The following is a 15076-nucleotide window of genomic DNA, read 5'->3' as shown; positions in this document are numbered from 1 at the left end:
CAAGACCTCCCTGGCTTCACAGGGGTGTGTGTCTTGGATATTCACTAACATAAGTAAGAGTGAGCTTTCCATCTTTGTTCAAACAGGCTAAAAAACCAGGTGGCTCAGATCTGGGCCTTTCGGCATGACAGGCATCCCTTAGGTCCTGTATCTGTTTACTAAAGAATCTTGGTGCTGCCATAACCTGATGACTAAAAGGATAACTTCTTGAAAGGGTCCTTTTATCTGACAGATTTTCATCTGTGATGCCAGGCATAGACAGGGCATGTTACCTGGATATATTTGTTCAGAGTTTTTTCCTCAGGAAAGTTTAACGTTTAATTAAAAGTGCTCTGCATTCCAACATTTTAGTTATTTCTGATGGTCTCAAAGATATCCATACAAGACAGAATATCTTGACGTCTTTAGACAATGCGACTGTATATTCACAATTCAGTAAAAGTGACACAATCAGCATTTTTAAAGAAGAAGACATGCTGGATAACAGCTGGAAAAAATACATCTAATGACTCCGCATATACACATTCTGTTTAGCCCATATCCATTTATAATCACATAATGAATGAAGATTCTGTAAGAAAGTATTCTGGTTTCTTTTCTAATCTCTGGATGTATTTCCAAACTAAAAATTGGATATTGCAGGAATCTGTGGGATGAAAGCTCTAGTCAAGCAGACTTCAGATGAGCTACTTTAATGTGAGAAACTGTTTTCCTTCCCATCTTACATGCTCTCCCTTTTTTTTTTAATTAGGTCATATCCTTTTGTGTTCTTGAGTTGCTTATAAATCCAATGACGTTCAGTGGACCTGGCACTTGTGACCAGTACCAGGCTTGAGCACAGAGCCCTGTGTCAATGACAGGGCTCTGTCCCCTTCTCTTGCTCAGACAGGCAGAATGTGGAACGGCTGTAAAACTGACACACTGCTCAATAAGAGAGTGAGAGTGGAGTGTCTTTATCAGGCAGGGGCGAGGGGCTGGAAGTCTTACCTGCTTCTACTCTTAAGTGATTTGAGAAAACCACCATTTGGCTGTGTTTGTCAGGTTGCCCTTATGGAAGATTTGGGGATTTCACTGGGTGGGGTGAGAAGAAAATGCCAATTATATCACAGCAGCCTTGGTTTCCCACCTGCATTATGACAGAGAAAATAACCTAATGTGATGTCTCTATTTTTGTTCTCAGGGTGACTTCAAGTTTTCGTCTAAACAAAAACACTTTTCCTCTCAACATCTGCCCAACTCCCACAAGTTTTTTGCATTCTCTAAATGTTCAAAAACCTCAGAAAATATATTTTCTTCAGATTAACCCTATCAGAGTTTTACATTTTTTATGCCTCCGATGCTATCATTTAAATATATATATACATCAGAAGAGTCTTATCAGATTTGTGTTCAGATCTAGCCTCCTCTGCTGGATATTTATAGTCAAACTCAATTCATTAGGGTTTTTTTCACTGATACAGCATTATTAATTTATGCTTTCTGAAGTGCATATATAAATGTTTGGTTATAATTATTATCATTAGTTTGTATCCTAGAAGTCAAACAATATCTCTAGAACACTCACTTATGCTTAATTTAGAAGTATAAATCAAACTACACTGTGTAAAAAAAAAAACCCAAACGCTTCTAAAATTGAAAGAATATTTGTGTTCTTGCAAACTTTTGAAATCCAAAAGCTGAGTTATTTGTATTTTTTTCATTTCTTTGGAGAAATGTATTTACCTTAAGTAAAGATGGTATAGCCTGTATTAGGTATTTAATGACACAACTGTATTAATTTGATCTGAAATTCAGAGTTCACTCACGCTAGATATGTATGTAGGTAGGTAGATAGGTCTCACTAACATTAAAAAAAGAAATCTAAACATATGCCTTGGGAAATGCCTCTTTATTCCAAGATGCAAGTATACTTTCCTGCACCAAGAGACTTCTGAAGCCTGGCTGATTCCTGTTTAGGTATAAGTCAGTGTTTTCCACAGTTGTCTGAGGCAAGCAGATACACTACTTTCATTCTGATTCAGGAACTGCAATTTAAAACGATTGGCTTTATATAGTAACGTTATTTAACAGTTATTTAACATCAGCAACGTAGTTCTGAAGTTCTGAAAATACTTGATCATACTAACCAGAAGCTCTGGAGCACTTGAAATGATTTTTCATAGATTGACTTGCAAGACAGGATTTCTATCTTGGGAGTGTAAGGTAAAAAATTAGGACATTAGAGCATATGTCTTTCCCTGAATTGAATTTGCTGTGTATTTGCATTTACATAGGGCAGTGCAATTAACAGTGCAGAAGTAAACTTTCTAAAGTCATGCAAAGGCATGTAGCTTGTCCCCAGTTTACCCCTTTATCCAGGGTTGGGGTGTGAGCACTGTGGCAGCTTAAGGTTTATTTAGTGGTGTGGTGTGTGTTTGTGGTGGGGTTTTTTTGTTTTTAACTTAGCGGTCAATTTAAAGACTCAGGACAGTCTTCAACCTGTGTACAACTATGATTTCTGTACTTCTGTTTTCCTTTTTTAGCCTTTCACCTTATCCTGTGCAGGATATCAAAGTAATCTATCCTTAGCTCTTGAATTAGAGTTGTGTTCACAAGAGAAAGTGGGGCTTTTTTTTTTTTTTTTGGTTGTGGGTTTGCTTGCTTTTTTTGTTTTGTTTGTTTGCTTAGTTGTGAGGTTTTTTGCAAGAAAAGCATAAGGTTTTTTGCCCTTCTGCCGGCTTTTCTACTGGAAATAATACAGAATCATATGATTAAATTCACTTGACTCAGAAATCATTCATGTGTTATAATCTGATATTTGCAGAAGCCCATACCTAAGTAAGAGGTGCCTAGCCAGTCTGTCCAGCTCAAACTGTGTTTACCTAATAAATTGTGATTTTAATATTATTATTGTTTTGTATGTCAGAACACAAAATGTTTTGGATTAAGATTTAAAAAAAAAACAAACAAGAGCATAAAGTCAGACATTTTTGGATTTTTTTTTTTGGTCCCCTTTATCTTAATACTTAATCCTAAAAGATTATTTTGTGAAATGAGTTGCTGGTGAAAATGACTAAATTAAGAATTCAAGGTGTGTCTAGCACAGTATTTTAGAGGGATTACACATTTTAACATAAAACCATAAAGGAGAAACTCATAAATCACTTTTAACCCTTGCAATTCTTAGGATAACTTTTCTGAATCCGTTAAAATTTAAACAGGGAAAAATAAATTTCAATACAGAAGAGTCTGCATAATTTGTGTCATTACCACTGCTGTATCTAAGAGAATAACTGCTTCCACTATAATGTGTTTTCCCTAGACACATAAGAACTTGAATCTCTGGAACAAGCCATATGAAGGAAGCTCATTCCTTTCTGACAGTACAAAACAACCTCCCTCAAACTCTCTTTGCTTTCAGATACATTTTAGGCAAGAGAATGGTAAAATGGGCTCTGTCTGTCCAGGTAACATTGGGACAAATGTTGAGTTCCGTAAAATAATAATCCTAAGTCATTCATTCCTCTTGCACTTTCTGGTCCTCCTATATAGGCAAGTGCCTCCACTATCTCTAAGAGCTTAGTTATAGTTGGAAAAGTAGGAATCTGGCTATAGCTTTTGCTCTCTTTACTTTGTGTCTTCTCTGTAAGAGAATTGCTTCTCTTTTAGATATGAAGTTGAGGTTCAGCTTAGTTTCCCTGAGGATGCTGGACTTGACTTTTGAGTATGTATAACTGAAAAGACATCCCCAGAGAAGATTACACCATTAAATTGGCATCTAGATCCTTTCACTTGTGGAAAAAAACATTGCCTGTTATATATATACTTGAAATTATAACACCCCACCCATACACAGTGATATGTAATCAGTCTGAAAGCAAATAAGAACTCCTTCATTTATAGCCTAGTTCAGGCACTAGTCTTGTAGGCAAAAGTTTTAAAATATAGCATATGACAGTGTTACTATTTTGGGTGTGTATTAAATTGCATATATAGTTGTATCATTTTCAAATCCTTTTTGCACAGCTTTTATTGTTCAGACTGTTGTATTCTGCAGCTTTCACAAACTAGATCACATGAAGAAAGAGGGCAGTGGCCGTAAACTGCAGATAGTGGGGACATATAAATTCCAACATGGATCTTTCTGGGTGGCTTTTCTTCTGCTATGTGCAGTTAGGCTTTTGTCAGAGTTGTTAATGTATCTGATGGCATTCCCACCTGGTACTCAGGGCAGCTCCATAAGCAGTGGTGCTGATACCAGTGAGGGGGCAGTGCAGCTACAGAGGAGAAAGAGCGGGTGGCAGAGCAGGGAGAGGGGACCAGTGTCTTAAACCAACATTGTTACCAAAGGCAGCGCAGCACAAAGTGAGAGCCTGAGAAATGACAGAACTACTGTTCATTTCAGCCTGTCTTGGTTTTGTTGACATTACCTGCTGCAAAATACTGTTGCCTTGTGATTTCCTGTGTGTAGTTTTAAAATGTGAAACCCATTGATCACATGGCAATTCCTTATCCAGTTTTAGGTACAGTCACTTGTGACAAAGCATTAAAACTTTGGACTGTGTTGCAAGAAGGCCAACTTCAGTGCCTCTGTTCTGAATGCTGAGGATACAATTGGTTCTGTAATGCTGCACTACTGGTCATTTCTAGTAAGATACTGCTCATGAGAATAGCAGTTGTTGGGCTTGTAGTGGAAAAGTTACATGCTCATTTTTAGCACGAGCTTCTTGTCTTACAGGCTGTTGTATCTCCAAATTTAAATTTTTTTTGGGGCAGTTTTGGAATCTAAAGGATTATGCTTACTTACATTCTGTTGAATAGTAACAGGAACACGATATTAAATGCAGTAGTATCTCATCTCTTGGTATTCTGCAGCGTAAACTGAAAGTGCCTACAAAAAATAAAAGGTAACTGAAAGATTTGATCATGCAGTACATGTACCAGAAACAAAAATTTAATTTGTTTAACATATATATATATAATCTCCCCTCATTAAGTCAAGAATTGAGGAAGAGATTTACTTGGTCACTACTTCAAATTATGATTCAGAGAACTCCAAATAAGCTTTGTACCTACTGCATCTCAACCGTGAACACCTGAAATAACTAAATGAATATATTGTACCATTCTTTTGAGATACCAAAGCTATGAAACACTAAATTAGGTTTCAAAAAAGTCGCAGAGGTTATCACAAAGTCATTCTACACCAGTTTTGTAGTGTGGTGTCTAAATTGTTTATGTGTGACAGTTCCATTATCTCTTTTAACACAGACAGTTGACACAAGTAAATAATGTGAAATTCACTGTGCGTTACATTATGGTTGAAATCTTCCAGCTATTAAGATAATTTCTGTATGCATCTACTTACTATTGTAATGTGACATTTTATAAAATAATGAAGAACCTCTAGTGTCATATTTGCCTACATTTATCTCATTTAAATTCAAACTCCAAGTATGAGATGATTTAAAAGAATATAGCTATCTAGTGTTGTAAAACATATACAAGAAAGGTAGCTGAGAAGTAAATTTGAACAGTAGCATCACCACCAAATGTAGAACAGGAATATACATGAAAAATCCATTAAAGCTTATCCAGATATGGTAATTTCAGAATGTGCCTTTTTTAATACTTGAGTATCGAATGTGTGTGCGTGGAGATATCAGTGACATTTTTTTTTATCAGTTCAGAATAGTTAGCATTTATGGAGATAAAACCAGATCAACAACATTTATGTATAGATAAATGATGAGTTAGTAGAAGGGTATGAAGTAGTCAGAATGACAAAAATTAAAAATTGCAAGTATTTATGAATATGAAAGTCAGTGTATAGTTTAGCATAATACAAAATACAAATAAATCCTAATACAAAAAAGGAGAATAAAAATGTTTTAAAAAAAAATTTTTAGATGTTGAACAACTGTCTCCTAGAATTTTATATCCTTAAAATATGAAATTGCTTGATTCCAGAAAGCACCAAAAATAATATGGGATTTAACCTGCATGGACTTTATGTGCAGCTCTTTTGTGATGATGATTGGTGTTAAAATGTGAGACAATATTAAACTCATGTTCAAAAAACTACAATTCATGCTTAAATAAATGACTGGAAGTCTTTCTTTAACTCAGATAGGCCTTAAGCTGCAAAACTAAATAAATACTAAAATTTGTAAAAACTTGTCAAATGGTACAGAAAACCTGCAAGCCAAAATAGCAAGTTAAGTTTTTGGGCATCACAAACACGAGTTAGATGAGAGGAAAAGAGACCTCTGTCTGTAGCTGCATGGAGCAAGTTGTTGTAAATTTGCCCCTAATGCTCAGTCTGAATTTAGGACTTCTGAATGTATATTTAAATGCTTATATTTACCAGCTACATAGCTGATATATAAAGTGCTTTCATTTAGTTCTTTCAATTGGTTTCATATCATAAAAAATGAAGTCTTAAAGAAATGCCCCAAATGTTAAAGATCTAATTTCAGCAGTTTGCAAAAAAAAAAACCAAAACCAAACAAAAAAACCCAAAACAAAACACAAACAACCAAAAACCAACAAAAAAAACCCAAAACACACACACACACAAAAAAACCTCCCAAAATGAAAAAACATAAAACCATCAGTTCAAAATGTTATATTCATTATATTTCAGTTACTTTACCTTACAGTTAAATTTTTAAAATAGATAACACAGCACTTTGGTTCACCAAATTAGTATACACTTACTGATCTTTTACTGACAGCCTGCAAAGAGTATTTTGGTCATTATGCAAAACATACCAATTCTACATTAACTGCTGTCATAGTGCAGCACTGATGTCTACAGATGTAATGTGTTCATTTTGGTAAAAGCTACAAAATGGAAAAAGCTAAATAATCCTGCATATTGTAACTGAAAGGAAAGTAAAATGGAAACATCAGTCTGTTTATGTTCTATGCCTTTTCCCGTCACCACCTTTTAGAGAACAGACATTCTGATGTTGCATTGTTTTCAAATATCACACTTTTCATCTTACTAGCAATTTAATTTAGTTAATTTTGAGGACTAATCATCTTCTGCTACAAAATATTTAAACACAATCTATTTTATTAGCAAAACATTAAAAGCTGATGAGTCCAAGAGTTTCAGGCCAACACTCCTTCTTAATGCATACTGTCCTCTTTGTATCCAAATGTTATTGTCTGTTCTGCTTGCTCTGCACTTTTCTCAAGCCTGTGGCAGGGTTAGAAATGCAAAGGTCACTTAAGGATAAGTTTGTACTTGATTATTCTTTCTTTATAGTTCAGGGTTATTTCCAATACTTTACTTTTAATTATGTTCATTATGTATTGTTTTCCTTTCATCAGCAAAAGTGAAGAGTTATGTTTAATGGCCTTATTTTTTGCTTAGCTGCCAGGTGTTTCATTTTCATTTAATGTTTCGAGTCAAAGTCAATCTATGATGGCATATTGCTTTGAGGTTTTTTTTTTTGTCTGCTAATTGGATAAACTAAATTATTTAGTATTTCCGGAAAACTGTAGATATTTTATGGGCAATTTATTTTAAGATTACTTTGTCTAGTTAGTGTGCATTTTAAGCTTTAGAGTATAAAGTGATATAATGTTTAGACATTTGGTTCTGATGTAACTACTGACATACAAATGAATACAATGATATTCCTTAGTTCATGCCACTCTCCTTAAAAAAAAAACAAAACCAACAACCAACAAAACCCCAACCTTCCTAAAAAAACCAAGTCTCATTCTCCTTAGCAGCTGTCTTCCACTGCATTACCCATTTGCAAAACAGATAGAATTTCTGGTCCCAGAGAGGTTATGAAGCCAAGTTGATTGCAAGTTAAACAGTTTGGGAGACCTACACGGAAGACACATGCAAATAGTTGGCTTGAAACTGCTGCTAACAACTCCATGTAGTAATATTTCATCCAGTGTCTAGCAGTTGCTCAAGGTTCAGGATGGTATTATTATTATTATTATTAAAGAGGTGATGAGATTAAAAAAATGGCTTTTTTTTTTCTATTACAGAGATCAGATTTCTAAAATTGCTAAGCAAACTTAGGTTTCCCTAAATTTTTTTTATTATATCTATATCCTATTTCTTAAAGTTCTATTTCCCAGGAGTAGTATGGGATAGAGAACAAGTTCTGTCTACCAATTCTCATATATCAGTACAAAACTACAGTATGTTGCTTTAAAAGTGGAGGGGCACTTGAATTCAATCAAAACACAACTTTCTCACATTTTAAAATGGAAATAAGCGTAACTTCAAGAAGGTGGGGTTTACTTTAGAACTGGAATTATCTAGTGCAAGAACATAACATAGATGAGCAGGTGGATTGTTCCTTAACTCGGCGGCTCCAGCCCCGGCCTGGCGGGAGCGGAGTTTGACGTTCCCGGGGCTGCGCTGGGATGCCCTGGGGCGGCACGTGCAGGCAGCGCTTGGACCGGGGAGACTCTGCCTTCCTATCCCCTGCTTGTCGCCGGGTAACGCATCAATTTAATCGACTCACTGGGATGTAAACGAGCTTCCCTAATGAGACATGCTCAGATGAGTTCTACCCTTTGCCTAGGGTGAGATCGCTTGAGCGGGTCACTGGTAATAAATGCACGCAAGGGTTAAACCAGTTCGCGTGTCTGCGCTGCGCTGCCGGACCAAGTTTCTGAAAGCCTCAAAGAAAAGCTCTGGGGATGCGGTTGTGGGGGCGCCCGGTTCTTACGGTTCTTCCTCGTTTTCGGGGAGCTGCTCGTGTTTCTCTTACATGTAGCGCGAATGCGATCTCGGTTCGGCGGTGGGGGGACGGAGCGAGCCCGGGTGCGGGTGCGGGGCGGCGGGTGCGGGGCCGGTCCCTGGGGCGGGGGCGCTCCCCGGGCGGCCCCGCGCTCGGACCCCGCCTCAGCGCGACCGGGTCGGGGCGAGTTCAGCGCCCGGCGCCGCTGTCCTGCGGTCCGGCCCCCGAGCGGCCGGAAAGGTCGAGGTCGGCAATTCCCCGCCTCTCTCGCCCAGGTTTCCCGGAGCTGTCAGGGTCAGGCGCGGCTGTCGGGGACGCTGCCCCCAGTGTGGAGGATTTGGGGCCGCCCAAACCTCCTCGCCGCGGCAGGAGCGGAGCGCGGCTCCCCGGCACGGCTCGGCGAGCGGAGCGGTGCCGCACACTGATTAAAGCCCCGCTTTACTCCCGGCTGCGCCCCCCGATCCCGCTGCCGCTCCGATCCCCGCCGCGTTCCTGCTCCCGTTCCGGCCGCTCGGAGCCCGCCGCGCTCCCGCGCCGCCGTGCCCGCGCGGCGCGCGCTCCCCCCGGGCGGCGCCGTGCCCGCGCCTTGCGCGATGCAGTGTGGGAATGGCTGTGGCGCTGGGGTTGGCTGAAAGAGGCGGCCAGTCGAGGTTTAATGTCCGCCATGTTGGCCGTGGCGTATTGAGCGGAACCGGAGCGGCGGAGGAGCGGAGCCAGCGCCCAGCCCAGCCGCGCCAGCCGGCGCCGCCGGGCCCCGTGTCGGAGTGCGCCCCGCCCCGCCGGGGGAGCCCCGGTCCCTCCATGAGATCGCTCGGCGGGGTCCGGCTCTCAGCTCGGAGCGCTCTTGCTGTCGCCCCCCCCTTCCCAGCCGGAGCCGCCATCGCCGCCTAACATGAGCAAACTGTCGTTCCGGGCCCGGGCGCTGGACGCGTCCAAGCCGCTGCCCGTCTTCCGCTGCGAGGACCTGCCTGACTTGGCCGAATATGCCTCCATTAACCGGGCCGTGCCGCAGATGCCCACGGGCATGGAGAAGGAAGAGGAGTCGGTACGTGAGACCCCCCCCCCCTCGGCCGGGTCCCACCATCCCCCCCGCACCCGGGCCCCCACCTTCGCCTCTGCGCAAGCACAAAATGGCCGCCATCTTCTCCCCACTCTCCCCGCCCGCCGGGAGGGGGGGGACACCCGGGGTGGGAAGGTGCCGATCCCGGGGGCCCCTCACCGCGTCCTCCCCCGGGGCTCCCTCACAGCCCCCTCGCCCGCCACGCGCGACCCGCGGCCGCCGGCGGCCCCTCGGCGGGGGCCCGAAAGGCACAAAGGGGGTCACGTGACCGCGCGGGGCGGCCGCCATTTTGTGTGTCGGTCCCTGGGCCGGGCCTGGTGCGGCAGCCGCGAGGCGCAGACGGGGCCCGGCGGCGGCGCCGTGCCCGCGCGGCCCCGCCGGGGGGCGCTGCCGAGCCGGACGGGGCCGCGGGGGGCGCGCGGCGGCGGGAGCGCGCGCGGGCCCGGCCGGCCTCAGGGGAGCGGGACCTTCCTCCCCTGCCCAGAGATAGGGAGCGGATGGGGTTCCGCTTGGGTTTACTTGAAAACCCTAGAAGCACCTTCAGACATACTTAGAGGTCTGTAAGGTGTAAGTAAAATTGTGATGGTTCCTCCGAAAGTCGGTTCTGAAGCACGACTGAGAGTGAGGAAATCCGTGTTGGGAGGCTAAAAGTCTGTCGTTTCCCGCTCGATTTTGCTGTCTCAGTGGAGGGTGAAACTTAAACCTTTTTGAACTTCGGGATCGTTTAATCATTTGCTCAGCACTTTCCAAGATAGGTGAAACAATCACTAGCTGTTACTGCTGAAGATAAAACACTCGGTAGCGGTTGTTGTTGAAGACCCCGGCTCTGAAGTGTGTTGTTACTTTCAGTGCTTATAAATCTTTAGTTATTTCCTTAGTATAATCAGTTTTCCCCGTCTGTGTATTAAGCACAGCAAGTAGGGGAGAACTGTAGAAAGTTACATAAGCAGGTTTTGAAATTTGGTGCTAAGAACAAAGGTGATAGTTTCATAGTCCTGAGTTTTTCTAGTTGTCTGACTTTCCTTGTCTGTTAAAGGTGGCAGCTCTGAAGTTTCTGTTTGTATTTCTAGATGTAGAATCCTTTCAGTTACCTTTATTTTAAGAGAAGTATCATCTTTAAGTGGAGTTTTCTGTCTGTGGCAGTACTACTGTAAGTTAACTGAGTCTGTGAGTTTTTGTGAAATGTCCTCAGGCAGAGTGATTTCTAGAGAGTAATATTCTTCATGCTGTTGTCCATTCAGTAACTGCTCTCTGAGGCTTTTGTAGCATAACTCCCTACCATTTGAACATAATTCAGTATTTCCAAGTCTTGTGCAAGTCATAAGTTGCTTTAAACATCCGCTAAAATGTACATTGTGAAGTGTGGTGGTTTTGTTTTTTGTGTTTTCGTATTTGTTTTTAATTGGTAGGTTGGTGTTTTTTATGGTTTTGTTTTGATGGTGTTTATTTTTGTAGAGGTGCACAAAACTTTAGCATGGTATCCATTGAGGAATAGGTAGCAGTGCTTAGAATGCTTGTATTTCTTTTTGACACAATAGATATGTTCTGAATTGAAACCCGAAGATTCTGAATATAAGAGAAAGCACCCTTAGTTTCCTCTTGTACCAGAATTTTAAGTTTTGTTGTTTGCTGTGATGCTTACTGAGTTTATTTCTCAGTTCAAGTGAGCGAGTGGGCATTTATTTATGTAGAAATGTCAGATTGCTGTCTTTTACTGCTTGCCTGGCAGTTACAAGTTTTCAGACTAGAAAATTACATGGGCTGTCTGTATAGTCTCCCTAAACTTAGAGAGATATGTCCTAGCTAAGGAAAAGTAGTAATGGGAAAGGGAAAGATATTAAACATTATTATAAGGTTTGTTTTTGTGGTTAATGCGATGCTTTTGTTTCCTAAATCTAGCTTCGAGGGTTAAATTTCAGAGCAGTAGGCGTAAGTAGACACTTTCCTTAGTTAAAGTTTGCTCATGCCTGTATTTGAATATGCACACAAGCACACACCCCCAAGAGAAATTAGTTTGCCATCAGTAGACACAGGTGTCTTTCTGAATCCCTTTCGAATCTTATGTGAAATAGTTGATATTAAACTCTTCCTCCTTCGTGTTTCTGCAAACTTGCTAAATTTCCTTCCTTCCCTCTTGTTGCCCTAAAAAGCTTTCTCTTCAGTTTTATGTTGGTGTTGACAAAAGAGAGACATAATTTTATGACTTAAGTCACGGCAAACCTCACAGGTTTAATACTCTCGTGTTCTGTTTCCCAAACTTCATGCCATGCAGGATTTAGGAAGGTTAGTAGTTGTTTGTGTTATGTAGCAGCTGAAAACCTGAGTTGGAGGATTTTTTTTCCTAATACGAAAATGATAGATGTTTTGTATTACAAACAGATGGCAAAGTATCCGTAAGAGTCTGGAGGAGAGGGCGGCTTCCACTAGTGTGAACAAGCATTTATAACTTTTTATAAATAGAATTCTAGCAGTGCTTTGAGTTTTGCATAAATGTAATTTTAAATGAACACATATTTGGAGCTAAGAGCTCTCCTCTTGACTAAATAACTTTCCCTAGGGAAAAATGCAATCAAAGAGATTTAATATTCAAGCATCAAGTCACAAGATATTTAAATGACTAATTACTGTTTTGATGCACAAAAAAGAATCTTATTTTGCTTCCCTTTCATCTTATCTTTCTCCCATCCTGTTCCTACAAAGAATAAATAGGGAGAATAGCGCATCTTCACTGTTACAATTGAAAACTTCAGTTGAGCAGTGATGTTCTGTAAGAGTCTTCTGAAGGAAAAACAATGTTGCTAAGTTGACTTGAGTTCTGAAATACCCAGCTGATACGAGGGATATAATAACTCTTAAAAGAAGTGACAACTAAGGGCCTTAAAGTGATTAACAAGTAGACTGTGCTTTGCTTCAACCATGGCTTCAGGTAATGATTTTGTGTGGAGGTAGAAGACTAGTAAAAAGCTCTTTGGCAACACAGACAGTGGTACTGGAAGTTACCGACTGATCCTGTGTTCTTACAGTTGGTTTAGCTCCCAGGTTTTTGGGGTAAACACATTGTGGCCGTTGCTAAGTCTGTTGCTAAATCTAAGAAACTAAAAAGTATCAGGAGACATATGCATGTCAAAAAACCCAAATCCTTCAAAATGTAATGACATTTGTTATGTAACACTGAACATCTCCTGTATTGTCTAAAAATCCTGGTTTTGAGCAAAACACATCTTCAAAGCTGTAATTTTGAGAACCAGACAATAGACTGCTGTTAATAGTATAGTAATGCTAGGAAGTCAGTTTAATTGATAACTGCCTGAATAAACAAGTAGGTGGATTGGATTTGTTTATCCTTTATAAAGGACTTTTTAAAAGGTGTTAATCTGTGTAGCCTGTGGTTTACTGTTTTTGAGGGGGATGTTGCTTTTTCTTTAACTGGAAATTCAGATTCTAGACTGAAAGGAGAACAGCTGGAAAAGCAGAGCAGAGATAAATTTAGTTAAGTGGGATAAAAACTGAAAAAATAAGACAGACTGAAGCTTTTTGAATGTGCTCATTAACTTATGTTTTGGATACAAAGTGTGCATAGATCTATAGGCATCCTAGATTTGATGGCCTCCAACCAAACTAAGGGAAACTACGTTTGTTTTCCTTGCATCCTTTTGAAAGGAAAGGAGATAAGACACACTCTGCATCCTCAGCCTCTAGATTTGTATACAAAGAAATAAAAATGTAGGAGAGGGTTGAGACTTTGTAGATAAGTAAAAATAGAAAATAACCGAATATAGTTGGTTGGGTTTTTTGTTGGGGCTTTTTTTTCAGGTTTTGTTTTTTTTTTAAGAGGGTTAAAGGAACAAAGCCATTTGTTTGAAGCACCTCATGTCAGCATTATAAGGCATATTTAAAATGTTGGGAAGTTAGAACTTCTCAGTTGAAGCAGTGCCTCAGCAAAGGCTAGTGTGTGAGCAGAGATACTTTTAATTAAGTCCCATAGTATGTATCAGAGGTATTACTTATCTAATAGGAAAATATGTCTGTGTTGATGACATTTCCAGAGTTAATAACAATCCTGTGGGTATGGGAATTATCATGGCTTTGAGGAGTTTTTTGGTTTTTTCTAGAGTGAGTTTGTTATCCTGATGTAGATGCCAATAGTACCATGGTCTGCTAAGGTTTTGGATGTTGGTTTGGATTTTTGTCTTGTGCATGTTCAAGTTTGTATAGGTTAGATGCATTTTTCCCCTCGGGTAAACTTTTGAAAATCCCATTGTCTCTGACCTTGGTGTTGAGGCAGGGGAGAGAGTCCTGTCATTTTATTGAATTATTCTTAACTCCCTCTTCTGACTAAGATTCTGGTCTGATGGTGAATCGTTGCCCTCACCTTAACACTGAAGTGGCTGCTTGCTTGTCCTACTACATTTCTGCCAGAGTGATTTCAGAGTTTAAAATTCGAGCTTACTTTCTATTTTTAGGTAGTGTTGCTGGTCGCAGAAAGAAGGATTAAGCACCCAGAGTTCAAAATTATAATTGCACAGAATGAATCTGTTCATTCAGTTCTTATTGTTTTTCTTTGTAAATGTGTCATGGTGTAACTGGCAGGTTGCACAGCAGGTGGAATTAAGTCTATCTGTGTAATTGTTGTCTGTGGATACTGTCATACTCTGTTACCTGGTGTTTGAGCAAACCCTTGAAATAGTTTAAACTGTGCTTTTGATCTCTTTAAATCTGCAGTTGTATTATCTTCCCTGCCCTGCCTTTGGGGATGCTTAAGAAAAACTTACTTGATAAAATTTCATTATTAGACATAATTTTTTTCCCCCTTCAGTATGACCTGTCTATATTTCCTAATGCTATAGAAAATCTGGTGAAGATAAGCTAATGTTTGTTCAAATGCTTCAGAAGACTTTAAACACATTCTCTAATAGGATGTGTCTTAATTTAGTGAAGCACTACTTGGTAAATTTTCATTTACCCAGTTTGGGCAGCCTCAGGGATCACATCTCTCCATAGAACTGCCTTGGGCACTGCTGCCAGAGATCCCTTCCAAGCAATATCTGCCCAGAAAAATATGCCTTTCTCCTCCCAAATCCATATTGGAGGCGTTGGCAGGCTACCATATCCAGGTTCTCTTGCTGCTGAAACAGCTGCTTTTAGCCTATCAAGGGAAAAAGCTGGTAAGAAATGTACAAAAAGGCACCCATGTTACCATCTAAGCTCTGATGAATTTAAAAATGTATAAAATGTGTAGCTGAGGTGTAGCGAGTCAGTGTATGAACAGTCTTAACTTACATATGAAAATTTAACTAAAGGTTCTGTAGTCTTT

At 40.5% G+C, this 15076-nt stretch overlaps 2 protein-coding genes across 18 annotated transcripts in view; one reads left to right on the top strand and one right to left on the bottom strand.

Moving 5' to 3' along the window:
* Positions 1-9583, bottom strand: part of LOC135403241 (collagen alpha-2(I) chain-like) — a 58358-nt gene extending 48775 nt beyond the window's left edge. For 2 of the 11 annotated variants that reach the window (XM_064637097.1, XM_064637071.1), the window contains exons 1-3: positions 8691-9583; positions 4787-4870; positions 988-1126 (exon numbers count right to left, since the gene is read on the bottom strand). In XM_064637097.1, the coding sequence (XP_064493167.1) occupies positions 9128-9583 (456 nt within the window). In that variant the 3' untranslated portion in view covers positions 988-1126; positions 4787-4870; positions 8691-9127. Of the gene's footprint in view, positions 1-987; positions 2025-2542; positions 4257-4786; positions 4871-6592; positions 7187-7692; positions 7829-8690 lie in introns of those variants that run through there. The other 9 variants (XM_064637125.1, XM_064637142.1, XM_064637088.1 and 6 more) reach the window with 8 other exon arrangements.
* EPC1 (enhancer of polycomb homolog 1) overlaps positions 1-15076 on the top strand; it is a 64831-nt gene that overhangs the window by 6558 nt on the left and 43197 nt on the right. For 6 of the 7 annotated variants that reach the window (XR_010425330.1, XM_064637010.1, XM_064636990.1 and 3 more), the window contains exon 1: positions 9595-9747. The exons of the other annotated variant lie outside the window; for it this stretch is intronic. Coding sequence is in view for 5 of the 6 variants with exons in the window: in XM_064637010.1 (XP_064493080.1) it covers positions 9595-9747 (153 nt within the window). In the remaining variant the exon portion in view is untranslated. Of the gene's footprint in view, positions 1-9594; positions 9748-15076 lie in introns of those variants that run through there. 7 annotated transcript variants of the gene reach the window in all.

The sequence above is a fragment of the Pseudopipra pipra genome, chromosome 1 (genome assembly GCF_036250125.1).
Source record: "Pseudopipra pipra isolate bDixPip1 chromosome 1, bDixPip1.hap1, whole genome shotgun sequence".
In the NCBI taxonomy this organism is placed as follows: domain Eukaryota; kingdom Metazoa; phylum Chordata; class Aves; order Passeriformes; family Pipridae; genus Pseudopipra; species Pseudopipra pipra.
Note: the sequence above shows the minus strand (reverse complement) of the source record. Positions and strands in the feature narration are given on the sequence as shown.